Here is a 17866-nt window from a genome sequence, read left to right as displayed (position 1 = left end):
CTCTCTGTCCGTTATGATGTTTCACCCTGAATGACCTCCTACAGGCGATTTCATTCTGATAGGAGCAGGAGAGTAGCAAAATAAACATTTAATCTTATACTTACCAGTTAATATTTGCAAATGGAAGATGAAATGAGATGACATTTCCAAAAAGGCTGGGTCACTTTGATTCAGGGATTAATATCATAAGAGTTTTATCAGCTGATGCATGGCCTGCAGAGCTGTTTGTTGAGGCATTATTTGGAAACAACGACAAAAAAGAAAAATAGATCTTATCATATAAATTGAGCTGCTTGTAGTATTTTTACATTTGTATTAGAATTTACTAATGTATTTTTGGGAAATGTAGTCTTTATTTTTAGAAAAAAATTATGATGACTGATGTTTATCAGTTAGTGTCACTGATATAACGATATGCCAACATTCAATCAGTCTTAAGCAAACATTCAAATAAAATAAAATTGCCTTTAAGATATTGCTTCAAGACCATCTCACAGTACAGTAATTTGCCATCTAAATAATAGACTTGTAACACCACAACACATTTTTCTTACCTTTGACATCGAAGTGTGAACATGAATGTATATGTCATCATAAAGGCTCTACATTGGATGGATGCCTGCATGTTTTTTCCTATGAATGTGTGTATAGCAGGTATCACAGCAAAAGCACACATTTGGAGTTTGATTACGCTTTACAGTGCAGTTACACAAACAAAGTGTATGTTTGAGTCTATACCAACACTAGCCCCTTAAAGGCAAGCTGCAACCTTCTAAAGCTGGGAAATAAGTCCATCTTAAAAACTGTAGTTCCTTCTGTGGCCTATGGGGGCGGGCTGCAAAAGTCAATCCTTAGACATGTGTTTTAATTGTATTATTAATTGTTAGTTGCTATGACAGACAATATCACTGAGAGCTGTGAAAGTGAAAAATTGCCAACAAAAGCAGATTATTAATCTACCAACAGATTGTTATGGTGGCGAGCTGCAAAAATTGATTGATGCACAACCCCTTTGCACAAAAGTGATCCTTCGACATGCTTTTTATAACATTTTTCCAAATAAAGGCTATGAAATATAAACACAAATGAAATTGTGAAATGAAATGAACTATTCTTAAAAAAATATCAGCAGTGAGCTGTGAGGAAATTTCCATCAGGGGGCACTGTAGCAAACGGCTGTAGGAAAGGTTTAACACTTATTGTAATGCAGCGTTTACATTCAATTTCATCATCTTGTTCAGGTCATGATCCAGCTCCATTAAGTGTTACATGCTCAGACATGACCACTCCGGTCTTTGAATAGCAGCAGCCGGCTGTGCCTTGTTCCCAGGGGAAATTATCTTAGGTGAGATCCCATCAATTTTCACAACATAGCAGAGATAAGGGGGAAAAAAATAAGATGGCTTTTGGAAAATGCTCTGCAACAGGCTTAAAGAAAGAAGTGATACATTTCCCTACCTGCACACAGTTTAACTCTGAACCATCATCATCCACATCAATCAGAGACAAATACACTTCACCACTCAACAGGTTTTTTGGTTTTAGTTTTGCACAGATTTCCCAGCAACAAGTGAAAGTGATGCTCCGATGTTAAATTCTTAATCAACCCAGTGGGCCCACTTTCACAGTGAATGCTGCATTTGGGAGCAAGCAACACATTCTGTTTGTACTCCCACACACTTGGCTCTCATAAATAGAGCCACATAGTGCAGATGGAAGGGACCTTTAGGAGCCAAATCAGCCATCAGCCAGCACTTATTGATTTTCTGTAACGTGACAGATACATAAACCAACAGGGAAGGAAACGATTGGGGCAACTGGAGTAGCAGAGGGTGGGGGGTGCACCACCTTAAAGTGAGCATACGTTGAGGATTGCACACTTCTTTTCTCTGAGATAAAGCAGATGCAATCCTCTTCCTTGTTTCTCTCATCCCACCCACTCCACACAAGATGTCCTAGTTTCTGTGAGAAATCCGCAAACAACTGTTTCCTTCAGACATGACACGAGCTGCTGTGGCTGTAAGTGTCAGGGTGGGCAGAAGCTGGTGTGGATTTGTGAAGTCCTCTGTGTCCACTCTGTGAGTTCTTCTCTATTTTAGAACTAATTGATGTCAAGCTGTAAAGTTTGATTTCAAAGTGTTTGCTCACACCTCATTTGCAGGCTTTTCATGTGGGAAAACTCTGTGAAGTCTTTGATGATGAATTCTGTGACAATTAAATGCAATCAGCAGTCCTGAGGTTAAACCCACATCCTTGTGGTTTGGTTTGCAGTCGTCACATTGATCAACAAAGCCTGGTGCTGTCTCAGAATACCGTCAATGCTTTAATACGGTGCTATATTATATTAATACATTCCTGTGTGTGTGTGTGTCTCACAGGTGTGACCATGAAGCTGATGGATGAGGTCGCCGGCATTGTGGCAATACGGCACTGCAAAACCAGCATAGTCACCATCTCTGTGGATGGCATGAACTTCCACCGCAAGATAAAGAAAGGTGAGGCTGACACAGGGAGCACTCTGTCAGGTTTAAGTCACCAATACACACAAATAAACACAGATCTGAAAGATCACACTCGTCTGACAGGCACGCCGCCCTTAACACGTGATGCACTGTTTCTAATCAAGAACATTATTTGTGTATATATTATTAATGGTGTGTAGTAGGGCTGAAAAAAACGACATCATTGTTGATTATTGTCAAGAATTTTGACAAACACCATTATCCACTTAGCCTTTAACATCCAGCCACACAGTGCTGTTTCTATTTATACTACTGTGAAAGTTAAACAAGAGGGCGAAGGGTTTGTTAACAGCACTGCTGGGACAGTTAGTGAAGAAGAAGAAGAATCCAGGAGGCCACAGACTCACTGTGCTCTGCTGCCAATGCATTCTATAACATAAGAGTAAAACACTGAAACATATATCATTCATTATCTCTTCTAGAGTCTAAATATGTCAAAAGTGAGTGAACGCGGTCTCCTCACTGTCTGTACTAGTGGGCTACTCATAATGGGTTACTGCTTTTCTCAGCTCAGTGTCTGCCTTCTGTTTATGTGCTGAACATGATGGGATCCAGACACCCAGTGCTAACATTCAGATGTTATGAATACCTCAGGACATGATGTTAACAATGGACCAGCTACACACTGTTGAGTTATATGAGGTGGTAAGAACGACCATGCCAGGTCAGCTCTAACTTTATTGAACTTTATTAATCACTGAGTTCAAACGTATTTTATTTCTATAAGGAGTGAGTGGAGGTTTAAACTCAGGAGCACAAAACCGTACAGATCCATGTCCACATCTTTCATCAGCTCCTTTTGCTCCGGAGGCTGCCTCTGTCTGTCCTCAGAGTTTAGCTGGTGTTGACATGATTTGCTCTGACTTCAGTGTGATGTCACCTGTAGATTTCCCTTTTTGCTTTAGGTGAGCATGACATGAAAAAAAAGAACAGCATACTGCATGAACTGATGGACAGCAAAGTACACATAGGTGTTCATACCTCGCTGGTAAAACATAACAGTGGAAAATGTCACAAAGTGGAATAGTCCATTGCTAACTTTGTGTAAACAGTGATGTGTATCTAATGTGTACGAAATTTCAAACTCGTGTGAAGATAAATGGAACCTTGAATACACTGAAGTGGGACAAGGATCCACAATGTTAAACAGACGGAGGTCTGTTTAATGTTTTTATGAGGTCCTGCTAGGTCAGGCCTGTGCAGGCAACAGAATGTCTGTTTGAAGCTTTTTAGATAGAATAGAGTAGAATAGAATAGAATGCCTTTTTTGTCACTATACACAAGTACAATGAGATTAAAGGTCATTGTTCACTTAAAGGTACAGCAGAGGAGAAGGGTCAATATTACTTTCAGAGATAACTTTTTTGTCACAATAGTCTAAAGTCAGGCCGCTGACCACTACATGTAGTTTTAAAGAAGCAACTGTGAACTGTAAAATAAGAGACTATGCACTAGATATAAATAAAAAAAAGAGCTTGATATCTTCCCCATCATCAATTCATCATCATCAACATAACCACCAGATACAAATAATAATAAGAAAAAGAAAAACATACTATAAAAGATGAAGTTTGATGAAAGGACAATTGAGGAAGAGAGCGTGAAAATGGCAGTATAAGAGAGAAGGAAGTGCAGGTATCACACAATTCTATACATACAATGTTCATTTTTGCTTGCTGGCTTTAAATTGTTCATTGATTAAGCATTAATCAGTTTTATCCATGTTTTCTTAAGTAAGGGGGTAAAGAAATTGAACTATTTCAAATTTATATGGACGTCATGCCAGTTTCAGACGTCGGCTGACCTCAAAGAGCTACTTTCTGAATCTCCAAATCACCCCTTGTCAGGACTTATTTTAGTGTGATGTCACACTTCACTGAGCCTACATTTGTAACCAAGACTGGACTGGCTCTTGGTGGTAACATGTAAACACTCAAAGCACCACGACTGTATGAAAATACAGTCATGGTGTATGCTAACCCCAACTTCTATTGCCATACCTCATCCTGATACACTTGGACTCATTACTCACTCCAATTTTCTTTGCATGTAAGAAGTCTCATAAATAACACATATCACATAAAAAGTGTTATGTATGGCTGCAATATTTTTCATGTATTGTAACCAAACAAGAGGAACTTTCTGTTGCTGCAGTCTTGACATAATTTTGGGTGAGGTTAAAAAACCTTAACCTCCATACACATCACAAGGTGGAAAAAGCATAGACAACAACAGTTCATCAGAAAAACCAAACTTACACTTTGTGAGCTCTATAACCAAGCCTGAAATTGTTCTCACGTCAGGGTGATTTACAGCACTGAGCTCCGATAAAAGCCTTTTTTGGTTTTTCCATGTACATCTTATATTATTCAGGACTTCAGGAGATCTCAGTCATATGATCGTGATGTTTCTCAGACTGCAGGGATAACACCTTTTTCTCCCTGTCTCTATAGCAACAGCAGTAATAATACAGAACAGACACATCAAACGGAATAAAGAAACACATCAGCGATGCCCAGTACTATTAGTTGACAGTCTTTCCACCTCCCTGCAGCGACAAAAGGAGAATAACAATTTTTTTTGATGAGTCAGAAATGTGTTTCAGGTTGAAGGTTGGCGACTGCTCTGCAGCCACGGATGAATATGTATTCACAAACATTAATAAAGGTCTTAAAAACTTTAGTTGTACTTCTGACATGATGGATAGGTCAGGAAAAAATCGATACACTGACCTTCTTTATGACACGGCTGTAAGTAAAATATTTTAAAATGTTGAAAAAAGTCTTTAAATACTTAATTAACCTGTAAACTATATCACCAAAATCATTATTAATGGGCCAGACTATGACAATAAGAGCTCCATATGAAACCGTCTCATCTGTTTGATCCGTGTTTTCATCTTTTGCAGCATTTTGTCTGGATAGATTTAATCATTTTTTAATATAAGTACTCTGCCGTGCTGTCTTACTGTACATTTTTTCTTTTTCTTCCCAAGGCTCTGTGGTGACGGTGACGGGGCGCCTCACCTTTGTCAGTAACAGGTCCATGGAAATAGAAGTGTTTGTAGATGCTGCCTCGATGATTGGGGGAGAGAAAGTGCAATATCGCGCCGTCTCAGGTTTCTTCACGTACATCTCGCTGGACAAGGACAGAAAGCCTCAGTCTGTCCCTCCTCTGAAGGTTGGTCTCTCTCTAAAGCATGTCCTTTTACTGAAATCTAAAAACAAACCCTGGCTGTGTACTGTATAAGTTGAAATGCCAAAAGCTGCAGTTCACCGAGTAGCCACTTGAGGGTGGCTCCAAAAGTGAGTTAATCCCTTAGATGTCCATGTTAAAATATTCATTCTTTTTCATTTTTTTTCATTCTGGCTGTTGATTTCAGTTTCAGCTTTATCTTTTTTTTCTTTATTAACAGATTTTTTTATTAACGGAAATCTTTTTTTCCGTAGCAGACTTGAGCAGTTTGTATTTATGCAAAGTATTAAAGTAGGTTAGTGTTATAACAGTGGCTGCTTTTTAGTGAAAGCTCACCTTATTCCACTTACCTTCATTTTTCTGCTTTTCTTTTAACATTCCTTCACTCCTTTGATTGGGATTTTTACATCCCTGTCTCTTTCAGTGCATCAAATCCCTTGCTGTGTCTGAGTATTATTCTTAAGCACCGAGGGCTGAATGCTAATATCCCCACGGCGACGTCTATCTGACTCAGCACTTATTGTAAAGACGGCAAAGGGTGCGTGTATACCTGCAGCCGGGAGCGAGGCGCCTGCTGTTTGTTCTGGCTCTGTTGTACACACTGTTCATATGCAAACACTGTGCGTGTAGGCCATCTGTTTAGCTCAGCACATTTACATTATTTCTTGGCAGCATTCACGCACCCCCGATTGTCTCTGATGATCCCTTTATAAAGTCACTTTTGTGGAGATGTCAGTTGGTTCAAACTGACAATTATTTCATAGTAAAGATCATCATTCTGTATTTTCTAACACAAAAAAATACAAAGTTCAGTTTGATTGAAGGGCTCTTTTGTCTGATTTTGGAACATGATGTAGTGCACAACACAGTAAGAATCACATCCTTAATTTGGTAATGATACCATTAGCTCTTGAGTTTTTGTCAAGTCCACAACAATGGACTGGGCTGAGTCAGCAGCTTCAGGGAAATCTGACAGACCGACAGTGGGTCATTATTCTCTCAAGTGTGCACTTGTACAAAATTTACAGAGCTTGCACCTGAGCTAATCATTAAACTTTCAGTGTGTGCAGAGCACTGAATAAGGCAGGCGGGGAAATGCATTAAAAAGCAAACAGCAGCACCGGTAACACGAGGCTGTGTTTCGAGATTCAACACTCACGTCTTCATAAACCAAAGATTGTAGAAAGAAAAACACACTGTATGTACAGTTCTTGAAGAAAAGCAGGTTTTATAGGTGTTACAGGTGTGTTGTCATGCCAGCCCCAGACGCCGCTGACAAAAAAAATGTGCATCAAAGGTGTGCCTGCTCACTCTGGCCTTTTTTTTTCTTTTTTTTAAAGCGGCGGCCTCTCTTCCCATTTCCATTTCACAAAACCTGCGTTCGGTTTGTCCATTGTCTGCCTCCATGCATTTATTACCTGCTTTTCCATCTCTCATGAACTGCTGATTGCCTCTGTTTTAATGGCAGGGAATGGCACGATGATTAGAGTTATTGTAATTTCTCTGTTCACCTTTAATTTTATGACCAAAAAAAAGAGGATAAAAAACCTGTAAGCCTACTGATGATTTTAATAATTTATCTTCAGCACTATAAATGGAAATCTAAATGGAGACAGGGCTGCCAGGGCTGTGATGTAGCTCGTTAGATAAACAGGAGCAGGAATAAAGAAATGTGTGCGTGTTACGGTGAGAATGTTGGAACAGAGTTCCAGTTTAGACAAGCTTAATATATAAGTATTTACTGAGGGTAAATGAAAGTGACGTAAAATGAGGAAATGTCCGTCCAAGTTCAGTTGGTGGTGGTTTACTCATTCAGAGGTGTCAGTCCCTTGGTGTATAAAACAGAGGTGTCATATGCAGAAATAAGGTTGAACACGTCAATCCAATTAACACCCAAATTTCCCCCAATGCTGAAATGCAGTAATGACATTAATTAGCCTAGTGAGCCAGATGATAGCAAGCAGACCAAAGCAAGACAGACATTTGGACTCTGTGTGTTTTAATTTGACTTCAGGCTGCTATCACCATCTAATATTCTAACTGGACTCATCAAATAGCCTGTGTTTGTTGTAATAATTAGGGCCCGAGCGCAGAGGATCTGTCACACACAAACCCAACAAAAAGTCTGCCATTTTGACTTCTGTGGTCGTTTTTTCTGTCTCTCCTAAGAAACTTCTCACTTTTCATACTTTATCCAATTGGTCTGAAATTCACTGTGTTTGTGACACCATAGGGAATATTTCAAAAGTATTACAGTGTGGCTGGGGCGTGGTCTCAAAATTTCAAAGCGATTTCACACAAAACAGGAAGTTGCTGTATTTACGAATCGAGACCGAACAGATTGATATGCTAATGTGATGATGATAAAGTCACAGCACCACCTACTGGCTGCAGAAAATGTCTCTTGTGTTTTGGTGTCACATGGGCCCTGTAACACTGCTTGTAGACAAGATAATTAAAAAACTGTAGATTACAATAAATGCATTCTTAAGCATTTTGTTGCCTTGGAAACAGAGCCTGGTTAGCTGCCGTAATAGATCTGGAATAGCTTGAATGAAACACTTTATCAGCCAAAAAAAAAAAAAAAACATTTTCTATGTTTGTTCTTTACTATGGAGCATAATAAAGTTTAGTCAATTCATTTCAGATTTATTCTATTCTTTTATTTTATTTTATTCTTTTCAGTGTCACACAGGTCATTGTCGAGGGCAGACCACTATGGTAACATATGCTAATCTTGTCTGCAACAGGTTGCATTGAGATAAATAAGCTTCACACCTAAAACACTCACTGACCAATCAGCTCTCTTGGAAGACTGTAACAGCATTGTTTGATTATGCTTTGTTAATAGATCCCCGATTGAAACAAAAAAAAAAAACATCCTTAACAAAACTCTTCTCCTGTGGCACAGTTTTAAAGACTTTTCTTTTGTACCTCAGTCCTCTGTCTGGAAGCATTTAAAGCAGCCCTGATGAGTGAAGGATGTACCTGCTGGGCTTCACTTTTTCCAAGATTCATAGCTCGCTGGTGGCAGCTACATTTTTTTTCAAGAGAATACAGTGTACTCCGGAAAGAGAACTTCAGCAGCAGAGGAGTTCACTTTTAAATCAACTGCAGCTGCCAAAGTTGCTAGGCGACAGGAGCCTCACACCGTAGGCCAGTCTGTCTGATTTATAACCTGAAGACCACACCCCTAGATGCATTTTCAGTCGATGGATAGAATTTCACAGTTATTTTTGTCTTTATGATGACACATGAAGAGTCATTTTTTTATTTTTTATTAAGGTGTTGCCTTTCCGTTATTAAACCTTCACTTGTCTGCAAAATCTTTTGAAAAGATGTGTCATGGACACACATTGTCGTTTTGCAGACGGTCTGTTTCTTCTCTGTTTTGTCTCTCTGATTGTGTGCTCTTCCCCGTATATATGTTTTGCACACACAGTGGTCTCACTGGACCTCCTTTTTTTAGCATTTATAATCTTTTGTTTCTTTCACTGAAGTGTCAAACCTTCACTAATGAATTTTTCATGACACTGTGGCAGATTTGGCTCTGGTTGTGTTCTATAAATAACATAATCGAAAGGACTGCTTCTGCTATTTTTGACTGCAGGTGCATTTCCCCCCTCTGTTCTCTCCTCCTCGATTTCTCTGAAAAAAGAGCTCACTGCAATTACTATTTTTAGATTTTCCTGTTTTAGCTCAGCAGGGGGGTTAGGGACCGCGTGAGGGTGTGTATGTGTGTAGTCGTGGGGGGGTGTTGTAGATGGGCTGTCACTAATGTAAGCATACTGTGCTGAAGTGGGGCATGAGGACAGCAGGAGGAGGGAGGATATCGGGAAATGCCTTCTCTCTCTGCAGCAGTGCCCTTGAAAAGTATGTGTGCACACTGAGCCAGTGAGAAAAAATAATGAGAGATGTCTGGAAGCAGCTTCGACCATGTGTCTTCTGAGGTTGCAGTTTTCTAACCTCAAGGTTAGAAGTTCCTCAGCTGTGGTCAGTATATTAGAAACAGCTGGTGGCAGAATAACTGACTGCATCCAGTCCATCTACAGAGGCAAAAAGATCAAAACATTTAAAAGCCAATTCATTCATCCACTCTTCCTCGTTGTTCTTCATACCTCCTCTTCCTGCCTTCTTTTACTCCATCTCCCTTCATCCTCCTCTCATATTTTCCTGCCTCCCGCTCCCTTTTTAATCGATCCTTTTCTTCAACTCTCCTCCTTCCTTCTCCTCTCCTTCCTTCCTTCCTTCCTTCCCTCCCTCCCTCCATTCTGACTGGCAGAGACTCAGCTGGCCTCCCCTGACATGAAAACAAGCTCAGTTGTCATGGCAACCTCCTGTAGTCCACATAAAGTGATGCACATTTATTTTTAGACGCCTCCCATTCAAGACAATCAGATACGGGTTAACGGGTACACTCGTGCCAGAGTTGCAAACATCTGTGACACCGTGGTGTGACACAGAGAACAGCCTGGCATCGAATGGCACGAATCTGTCAAGGCCCTTTATAATTATTACATATGGGTTTGTGAATGCTGCTTATTCATGAACTCATTTTTGTCCATCACTTTTATACAATGTACATCTCGATTAGAGATACATGGGATAGATGGGTAAATAATACAGTCACTGAAATGTTCATCATGATAGATGAACATCGTTCAGGAAGAGCCAGCCTGCTTTCGAGGATTGCTCTTTACAAATGAAACACCTTTCAGCATTGTTGAAAATGTCACCCTGTCTCTCAAACACATAGTTTAGTATCCAGACTCATGCCAGTCCAGATGGTTATTATTTGGTGCTCCTTTTTGAGACAGAGACATTTGGCAGGGCCACTAATGCTGTGTGCCCACTCTAATAACAGCTCGTTCCAACACTGAGGAAGCCCCCCCCTCCCTCCCCCACTTTCCCTTGCCCTGGCATTTGGCTGGCATTGTCTGAGCAAGTCCCTTTCTACAAGCCTTGTACCTGCGCCTTCATTACAGCCCTTAGTGGAACTGGCCCACCTAATTGGTGAGCAGCTGTTTTCTTGTTCATTTAGCCCGTCGGCTAATCAGCGACACAAAAAAGAGCAACACAGTTTGAACATGATAATAATTTATACAGGCTGAACAGCTTGCTAATAAATAAACTTTACTAGGTTTGAGTTCAAATCAATGCCTTACATATTAGTTATAGATTATGAACCAAAAACAGTCATTGTCTTCAAATAATGTGCTGACTTCAGTGTTTAGTTGAATGAAAATATAAAAAGTACAATTTGAGTTTTCCAAAGTGGAGTTTCTGCACCAGACAGTCAGCAGCATGATCCTGTATAATCACAGTTATTAGACTGGAGCTGCTATGGGAATACCAATTAAACAGGGACACTGAAGGTTTTGAGCCTAACATTGAATTGTCTCATTGAATTATGCAAATGTTGTCAGCATTAGCATTAACATATGCATGCACACATGCACACTAGCATCAATGCACACTCAGCCAAGAAGACAGATACTGTATACATATGATTGAACAGCTCTGATGTTTGGGATCTCTCACTGCTGATTTGAGGCGGCCATTTTAAGTAATCACTATTATAACGTCTATGAGTTTAAACGAGTGGAATCCTATTATGATGACGAGTGGTACATTAGGGTTCTGTTTTGTTTTGAATGGCAGTTGATTGCGATAAATAGCAGGCACTTACACAGTAACTGATTTGCCCTTTCACCCATCTTAAGCTGTAGCCCAGGTTGTTCTTATAGGACAGAGGTGTCTCTTTCCAAATGCCTGCTTTTATAACAGTATAATGGCATTTTTGACCTGGTAATAATGTTTCCATTACACCGGCAGTGCGTTCACGCTGTAGCCTCATTGATTTGCATCATATTACTCAAACACTCTAGCTGCCATTACAGCTTGTATCAAATAACGGCTTATATTTCATGTGTGTAAACACAATAACAGTTCTGATAGCATTTAGTGATTTTTCTAGGCAAACATAGTCTCAGCATCTCAATTATTGTTTAATTCAGCTTAAGTTACATTGCTGCACTGGCTCAGAGCTACATTTGAGCTTGTAATTGAATCATTTTAAACCCCTTAGTTGTTGATAAATGTCTTTGGTAGCGCTGTGAAAGTGGGGGTGTTAAATAAACCTCTGATTAGTGTCAGAGTCCCAAAGCACCTTGTCTGAACTTATTTTAATTACACTGTAATGACCAGCTCCCTGTACATTTTTTCCCCATCTGATTACTGCACTGTACGGATGGATGGACAAGCAGTGAGTTCATCCAGTTAGTTACTGTCTAAGGATAGAGGATAAAATGCCTGCTTTCTGTGGAGCGAGGTAAATAAACCATATTATGTAACAGTAACAAGGAACAGATATCACTTATATGTACGGTCACATATGTATGTTGGATGAAGAAAAAATGTAATTTGTGTCTGCAGGATTTTCATTTGCTGTGCTGTTTTTGCACACAATAACTATATTTGCAGTTTCTTTGGATTTGTAATGCATAACTTTACTTATGTAATTGTTATGTTTTTTTTAAGTCAATGAACTGGAATTATCCATTGCTTTCAGTTGAATGGCAAAAGCAAAACTGACTGAGCCGTATGTTGACTGTTATATAACCAGCATACAACAAACACCAATACTACAGCTGTGTGCACCTGAACCCGTTCCACTGATCAAATACTCCCAGTGGCATTGGGTGTGTGGTGTGTGGCACTGCTTCACTGTGTTTTTAATATTCTCATCATATTTGAGGCATGACCCCTCTGGGCATGATGTTTTTGTCATTTTTGTTACCACCTCTCTCTCCCTCTCTCTCCCCCTCTCTCTCTCTCTCTCTGTAAAGTTGAGGTGCCATCTGTCAGCTTTGTACCCTGTTTTCTCTGAGTGGCAGGTGCTTTTGAATCCTCCAACCACCTGATGTGTGTGTGTGTGTGCCCATCTAAACAATGCCAGGCTCACCCGGGCCGTGCTTTTCACACACAAACCATACACACACACACATACCTTGCTTTTGTCAGGAGTGCTGAGGGAGTGGGGAAAGCAGGCAGCGCTCTAAGTGTTGACACGGTCACTGGCAGTGGTATTGTTGTTTAAGTCATGAGGCTGCCAGAAGCTCTAATTAAACTGTAATGATTAGCAAGAGCTTCCTCCCACAAATCAGCAGCCAAACTGAGCCACGTGTAAGTGAATGTAAAAACACTGTTTTTCACAGGCTTGGAGTGAAAGTGATGCAGAGAATAAAACCTGAAGTGTAAAAGTGATTCATAACAGCTGTAAATGCACCGAGGGCTTTCTTCTTGTGTGTGATACCGCCACAGACTGACTATAATCATTCAAATGATATTTATATAGCAATTTCAATAATGATAATATAATATTGATAATAATAAGTAAATAACCTAGAGATACAGCTGAATAAAAAAAAATATGTTTAAAGATGATTCACACTGTTTGAGCCAACAATAAGCTGCTTCATCTAGAAACCACCAAGTCAAACTTCTACATATGCAGTTATAAAGACAAATATGCAAGCACAAAACCAAAACCATTAAAAGAAGCAGTGGTGGAAGAAGTACTGAAGCTTAGTACTCCAGTAAAAGTACAATTACCCAGTAAAATATATACTTAAATAAACTAGAAGTGCTACATCAACCATCTTACTTAAGTAAAAGTCTTACAGATCCATGTTCAGTGGTAAGGTCAGCTGCAGAGGAGGCCAGTGACAGTCTAGTCTGCTGCTGCCAAACGGAAGCTCTGCGGTCACTGGAGCTGATCGAGCCACCTGATTGGTTTAAACCTCAGAGAGAGCAACACAATCCATGTTTTGGTGAAGCTATATTCATAAAAAGTAACAAGTAACGACAAACACTGTAGAAATTATAGATAATAGCTGCAAAATATAATGGAGTAAAAGTCTTTATGTTTGCTTAAGTATAGATGTGTAAAAATGTATTTAAGTACAGTAAAGAAGTACAAGTACTTTGTTACATTCCAACACATTCTGCAGGGTCTCACCAGGTTTTACTCATTTGTGCCATGTTTCAGCAGGAAGATGAATTACAGCAGCAGAGTCTGGTAAATTAGATGAGAGCTGCATGTCCACGGTTAATGTAATAACAGGAAGCAGAAACATTCCTGTGCACTATAATGTAGATGATGAATGCATCTGAATGCTTTTTTCTTCTTTTTTCTTTAGATTGAAGGAGAGGAGGAGCAGAGACGTTTCGAGGAGGGCGAAGCGCGTTACCTTCAGAAAAAAGCCAAGAGACTGGCAGATAAAGGGAACCAGCAGTGACCCCTCTGCATTAAAACACCTGCAGTATAACCTCAGCAGCAGTATAAAAACCCTCTTCTCTGTTTTGTGACTTTAGCCTCCTGTTACAACCTGTTCCCCCCTCTGCTACACACCAAGGTGTACTGTATGTAAAAGTATTTTTATTTTGAGATGTTTATTTATATATGAAGACTATTCATGATCACTATCAGCACAAAGTATCAGTGAAGTATTGTGCAGACAGAAGATCTTTAAAGTATGAAGACTCAATGATTGTGTCAGAGCAAAGTGATAGTCTGAGAGCAGAGAAAACCATGAATAAGTGAGTGAATAATGATGAATAATAATAAAAGCGTGAGTCTGGGCTCTCGCCTCGTGTCCTTGTTAGTTTGATGATGATGATGTCATTGTCCTGGGCATGCCTTGGCGGAGAGGGCACGCGCTATCCGTCTTTTCAGCACTGTGTCTTTCACAGAGAAATCAGGGGAGCTTGGGGGTTTTGACTCAGCCTACATCTTTCTCACATCCCCCATCCGGTCTCCTCCTCCTCCTCCTCTTCTTCTTCAGCATGTGTGCAGTGCTTTGACTCCAACCTTCGCTCTGCCTTAACATATATTCCTCTTCCTCATGTTTACAAATGTGTCCTAAACCAACGAGAGTGTCTCTCAGTGTCAGTTTTTTTGCCTACGGGGGAGGATTTCTCAGAGTTTATGCAAAAGTATGATTAATATCAGAAAGGTGAATCAGGTCCATGTCCATATGTCATGACTCTGATTTGAATATTTTTTTTCAGTTTTAGTTTTTCATTTTAAACGTTCACTTAGGTTAGAATCTAATTTGTCTGCCCTATGTAATAGTATTAGACTATTTTGAGATCAAACCCCAGGTGAAATAAAGGAGATTAAAGCTCAGGGAGCGACGCAGGTCTGAACCTCACTCAAATGTCTGTTTGTTTGAACAGTTGTTTCCTTCTTACATGAACTGAAACTGATTTGTCATTGACTCTTGAAGGTTATTGTTTTTTTTCCCTGTGTCCCTCCAGCCAGCACAGTATGTGTGCTTTTCATTTCCCTCCATGAAAATAAAGTTAGGCCCAAGCTGCACCGGGGGGATATATCTATTTTTAACCCCAGTAGAAGTAGAGACGTCTTGTGGGAGAAGGAGAGCATGTGGGAGGGAGAACACAATACGGGGAGACAGGATGCATCTCAGATGGCAAGACAAGACTTCTGGGAAATATGACCTCATTGAAAAGCATCTGCTCTTGTGTACAACATCAGCACCGGCATGCCTGACCGCCCCTGATCTGCAAACATTCAGAAACTGTATAGTTCCGCCATCGTTTGCAACAACGTTCATTAGCGTCTTCGGCTTCTCAGCTGGCAGCAGCTGGCTTTTTATAAGTAGTGACACAATATGGTAACCATGGTAACTTATGTGGAGACTTAAAATGGAAGAGAAGACATTATGTGAAATTGATGTTTCTCTTCCAGGTAGCAATGATAATGTTGGAGCCTGCTTTAAATGGCATCACATGACAAGTGTCACACATTAGCTAAAGGATACTCTATCAACACTCTAAGGTAGGAGATAGCAGCGTTCCCACCCAGCGCAGTAAGACTGACGAGACTACTTAGATGAATGATCCTCCGGTGCACCAGAAACACCATTAAGCACCCTGAAAATAGGATAAATGATCAGGAAAGGTAGTGTTAGCTTTCATTACTGAGTGACCTCCTTTGCATTTTCTCCTCACAGTTCAAGTCTCTTCAGTGATTTTCTATCGGCGGCAGCTTTGCTTTCCACACATGAGACAAGACACAGAAACCCGAACCACGTGCACATTATACTTCAAGGTCACTGGTGCGAATAAGTATGTCAATATTTGTATGAGGCAGTGCCTCTGTTAAGTGTGCTGGCAAAGGCCTCACACAGAGAAAACACTCACTGTTTTTCTTTTTTTCATTTGGAAAAAAAAAAAGTAGTTTTGTTTGTGTTTCCTGGAACACCTTCACAGAGCTGAGATACAAGGCCTACATTCATCCAGCCTGTGTTATCTGGGCTGAGAGCCAGCTGGGCTTTCCTTGCAGAGGAGTAGGTGATGGGCTGTTCTTTGTCTGGTCCGGAACCTCCCTCTTTTTTAGCCACAGCGGACCTCACTGGGAGTAGTACTGTACTAAATTTGGCTACCTCTAGACTGGAAGGCACAGACACCGCTGCACAGAGAGGTGGCGAGGATGGAAACACTGATCGTAAAAAAAAAAAAAAGTTTGTGTGTGTGTACTTTTTGGTGGGGCTACAAAAATACTTTGTTTTTGTTACACTATACATTCAGCTCACCTGACATCAGACTGCACATGATCACATCATCACACTCAACAACAAACAATAATAATGAATTGACGCCGACTGTAATTCTGCAAATCTGCATTGTTAGTTCACGCTCCCTCATGACAAGTTGCTAATGTAGTCCTGACACATTTTACCTTGACAGCTAACTAGTGAACATCTTAAAGTCTCTGAGATAAAGGAAGATGAAGTCCAGCTCCAGCAGAGTACTGTTCAAAATGTAACAATGCTGTTCTCAGAAGTGACGCTCGAGACACCTCTTCTGTCTTTGATTCTTTTTTTCTGCCTCAAATTCTTTCAGATCAGAGTATTTCATCAAAAGGATATTGTTTTTAACTGCTGTTTATGGAATTTGAAGAATTCCTGGTGAAAGTGAGGAAATGTCAAACTGTATTTACACACTTAATTCAAGTTTTAGTGGTTTTTATATATAAAAACATATACTGTGTAAGGCCAGGTGTACAGTATGTGACAAGCTGAATTCTGACAGGTTTCTGTTTTCACTTTGTAAGTCTTTTTATAACCTAGGTTGTGCAGCAATGACCTCTATTTCCGATGTCATTGCTGAGGTCACATCTTCAGAGACAGCTTGCGAGAGTGAAAGCTGTTAAATGTCTCAATGTTGACTTTATTCCGGTCAAGATAATGATGAGATTTAGGAAAACAGCTTCATCCATTTAGCAACACATAACCTGAAAATTATACACAAATTATACAAAAGTATACACAGCCAGGTGCGTCACTTTTTAGGCTCCCCTGGAAACATTTCTTGCAATCGTGCAATTGATGAAGATGTTTAATGTGTTGAGCCTTCGGACCACAGCGTGACCCCCTGCACTTGGGTTCAGGACTGATTTGGATCTAGTCTCAGCAAATGTAAGCATCAAAAGCTGATTATGGTCCAGCTGCACTGCTAACTTCACTGATAGCAAGAGACACTCAGTAGGAAGTAAGTTGCCCAGATGTTTGGCATAAACTTTTATCATTCTCTGCTGTGCAGCTCTCACTGTGGATCTTTTTAAAACCTTGTAGACTTGTTTGGTCTAATAGGCTTTAACTTTACTGGATTTATTCGACATTTGTTGTGATTTCAGTGCAGCTTTAATAGGCTATGACAGGATCAGTTGTAAAGTCAGGACACAGATCCAGTCTCTGGAAACATGTCACCACTGAACAGACTGAGGCTCTCAGGTGTATATCTGTTTTAATGAATGGGAAGCTGCTCATCAGACTTAATACGTGAAAATCAAAATAATCCTCATAATAGTGGCAAAACCAAGACACACAGGAGACCTCTGTGTGTCTTTCTTCTCTCATGTAGGGCCTATTAGTTTTTTTTTTTTTTTGACTGGGTACAATCTAAGCCCTGCGGGAGGAGAGCCTTCTTAGAACAGAATCATCCAGGGAAGGAGTCTTACATAACAAGTCGTATAATGTCAATGAAAATGCCCATTTTAAAGGAGCATGAATAACATGAGGAAAAACGTGCTTCAGTGTGAAAGGCCTGATTCTGCTGCCTGC

General features: G+C 40.1%; 1 protein-coding gene across 2 annotated transcripts in view; it reads left to right on the top strand.

Annotated features, from left to right (window-relative positions):
- acot7 (acyl-CoA thioesterase 7) overlaps window positions 1-14366 on the top strand; it is a 34835-nt gene extending 20469 nt beyond the window's left edge. For both annotated transcript variants that reach the window (XM_028410586.1, XM_028410585.1), the window contains exons 7-9: window positions 2379-2495; window positions 5518-5702; window positions 13919-14366. In XM_028410586.1, the coding sequence (XP_028266387.1) occupies window positions 2379-2495; window positions 5518-5702; window positions 13919-14017 (401 nt within the window). In that variant the 3' untranslated portion in view covers window positions 14018-14366. The remainder of the gene's footprint in view (window positions 1-2378; window positions 2496-5517; window positions 5703-13918) is intronic.
- Window positions 14367-17866: the final 3500 nt, after the last annotated feature.

Source organism: Parambassis ranga, chromosome 7 (genome assembly GCF_900634625.1).
Source record: "Parambassis ranga chromosome 7, fParRan2.1, whole genome shotgun sequence".
NCBI lineage: Eukaryota > Metazoa > Chordata > Actinopteri > Ambassidae > Parambassis > Parambassis ranga.
Note: the sequence above shows the minus strand (reverse complement) of the source record. Positions and strands in the feature narration are given on the sequence as shown.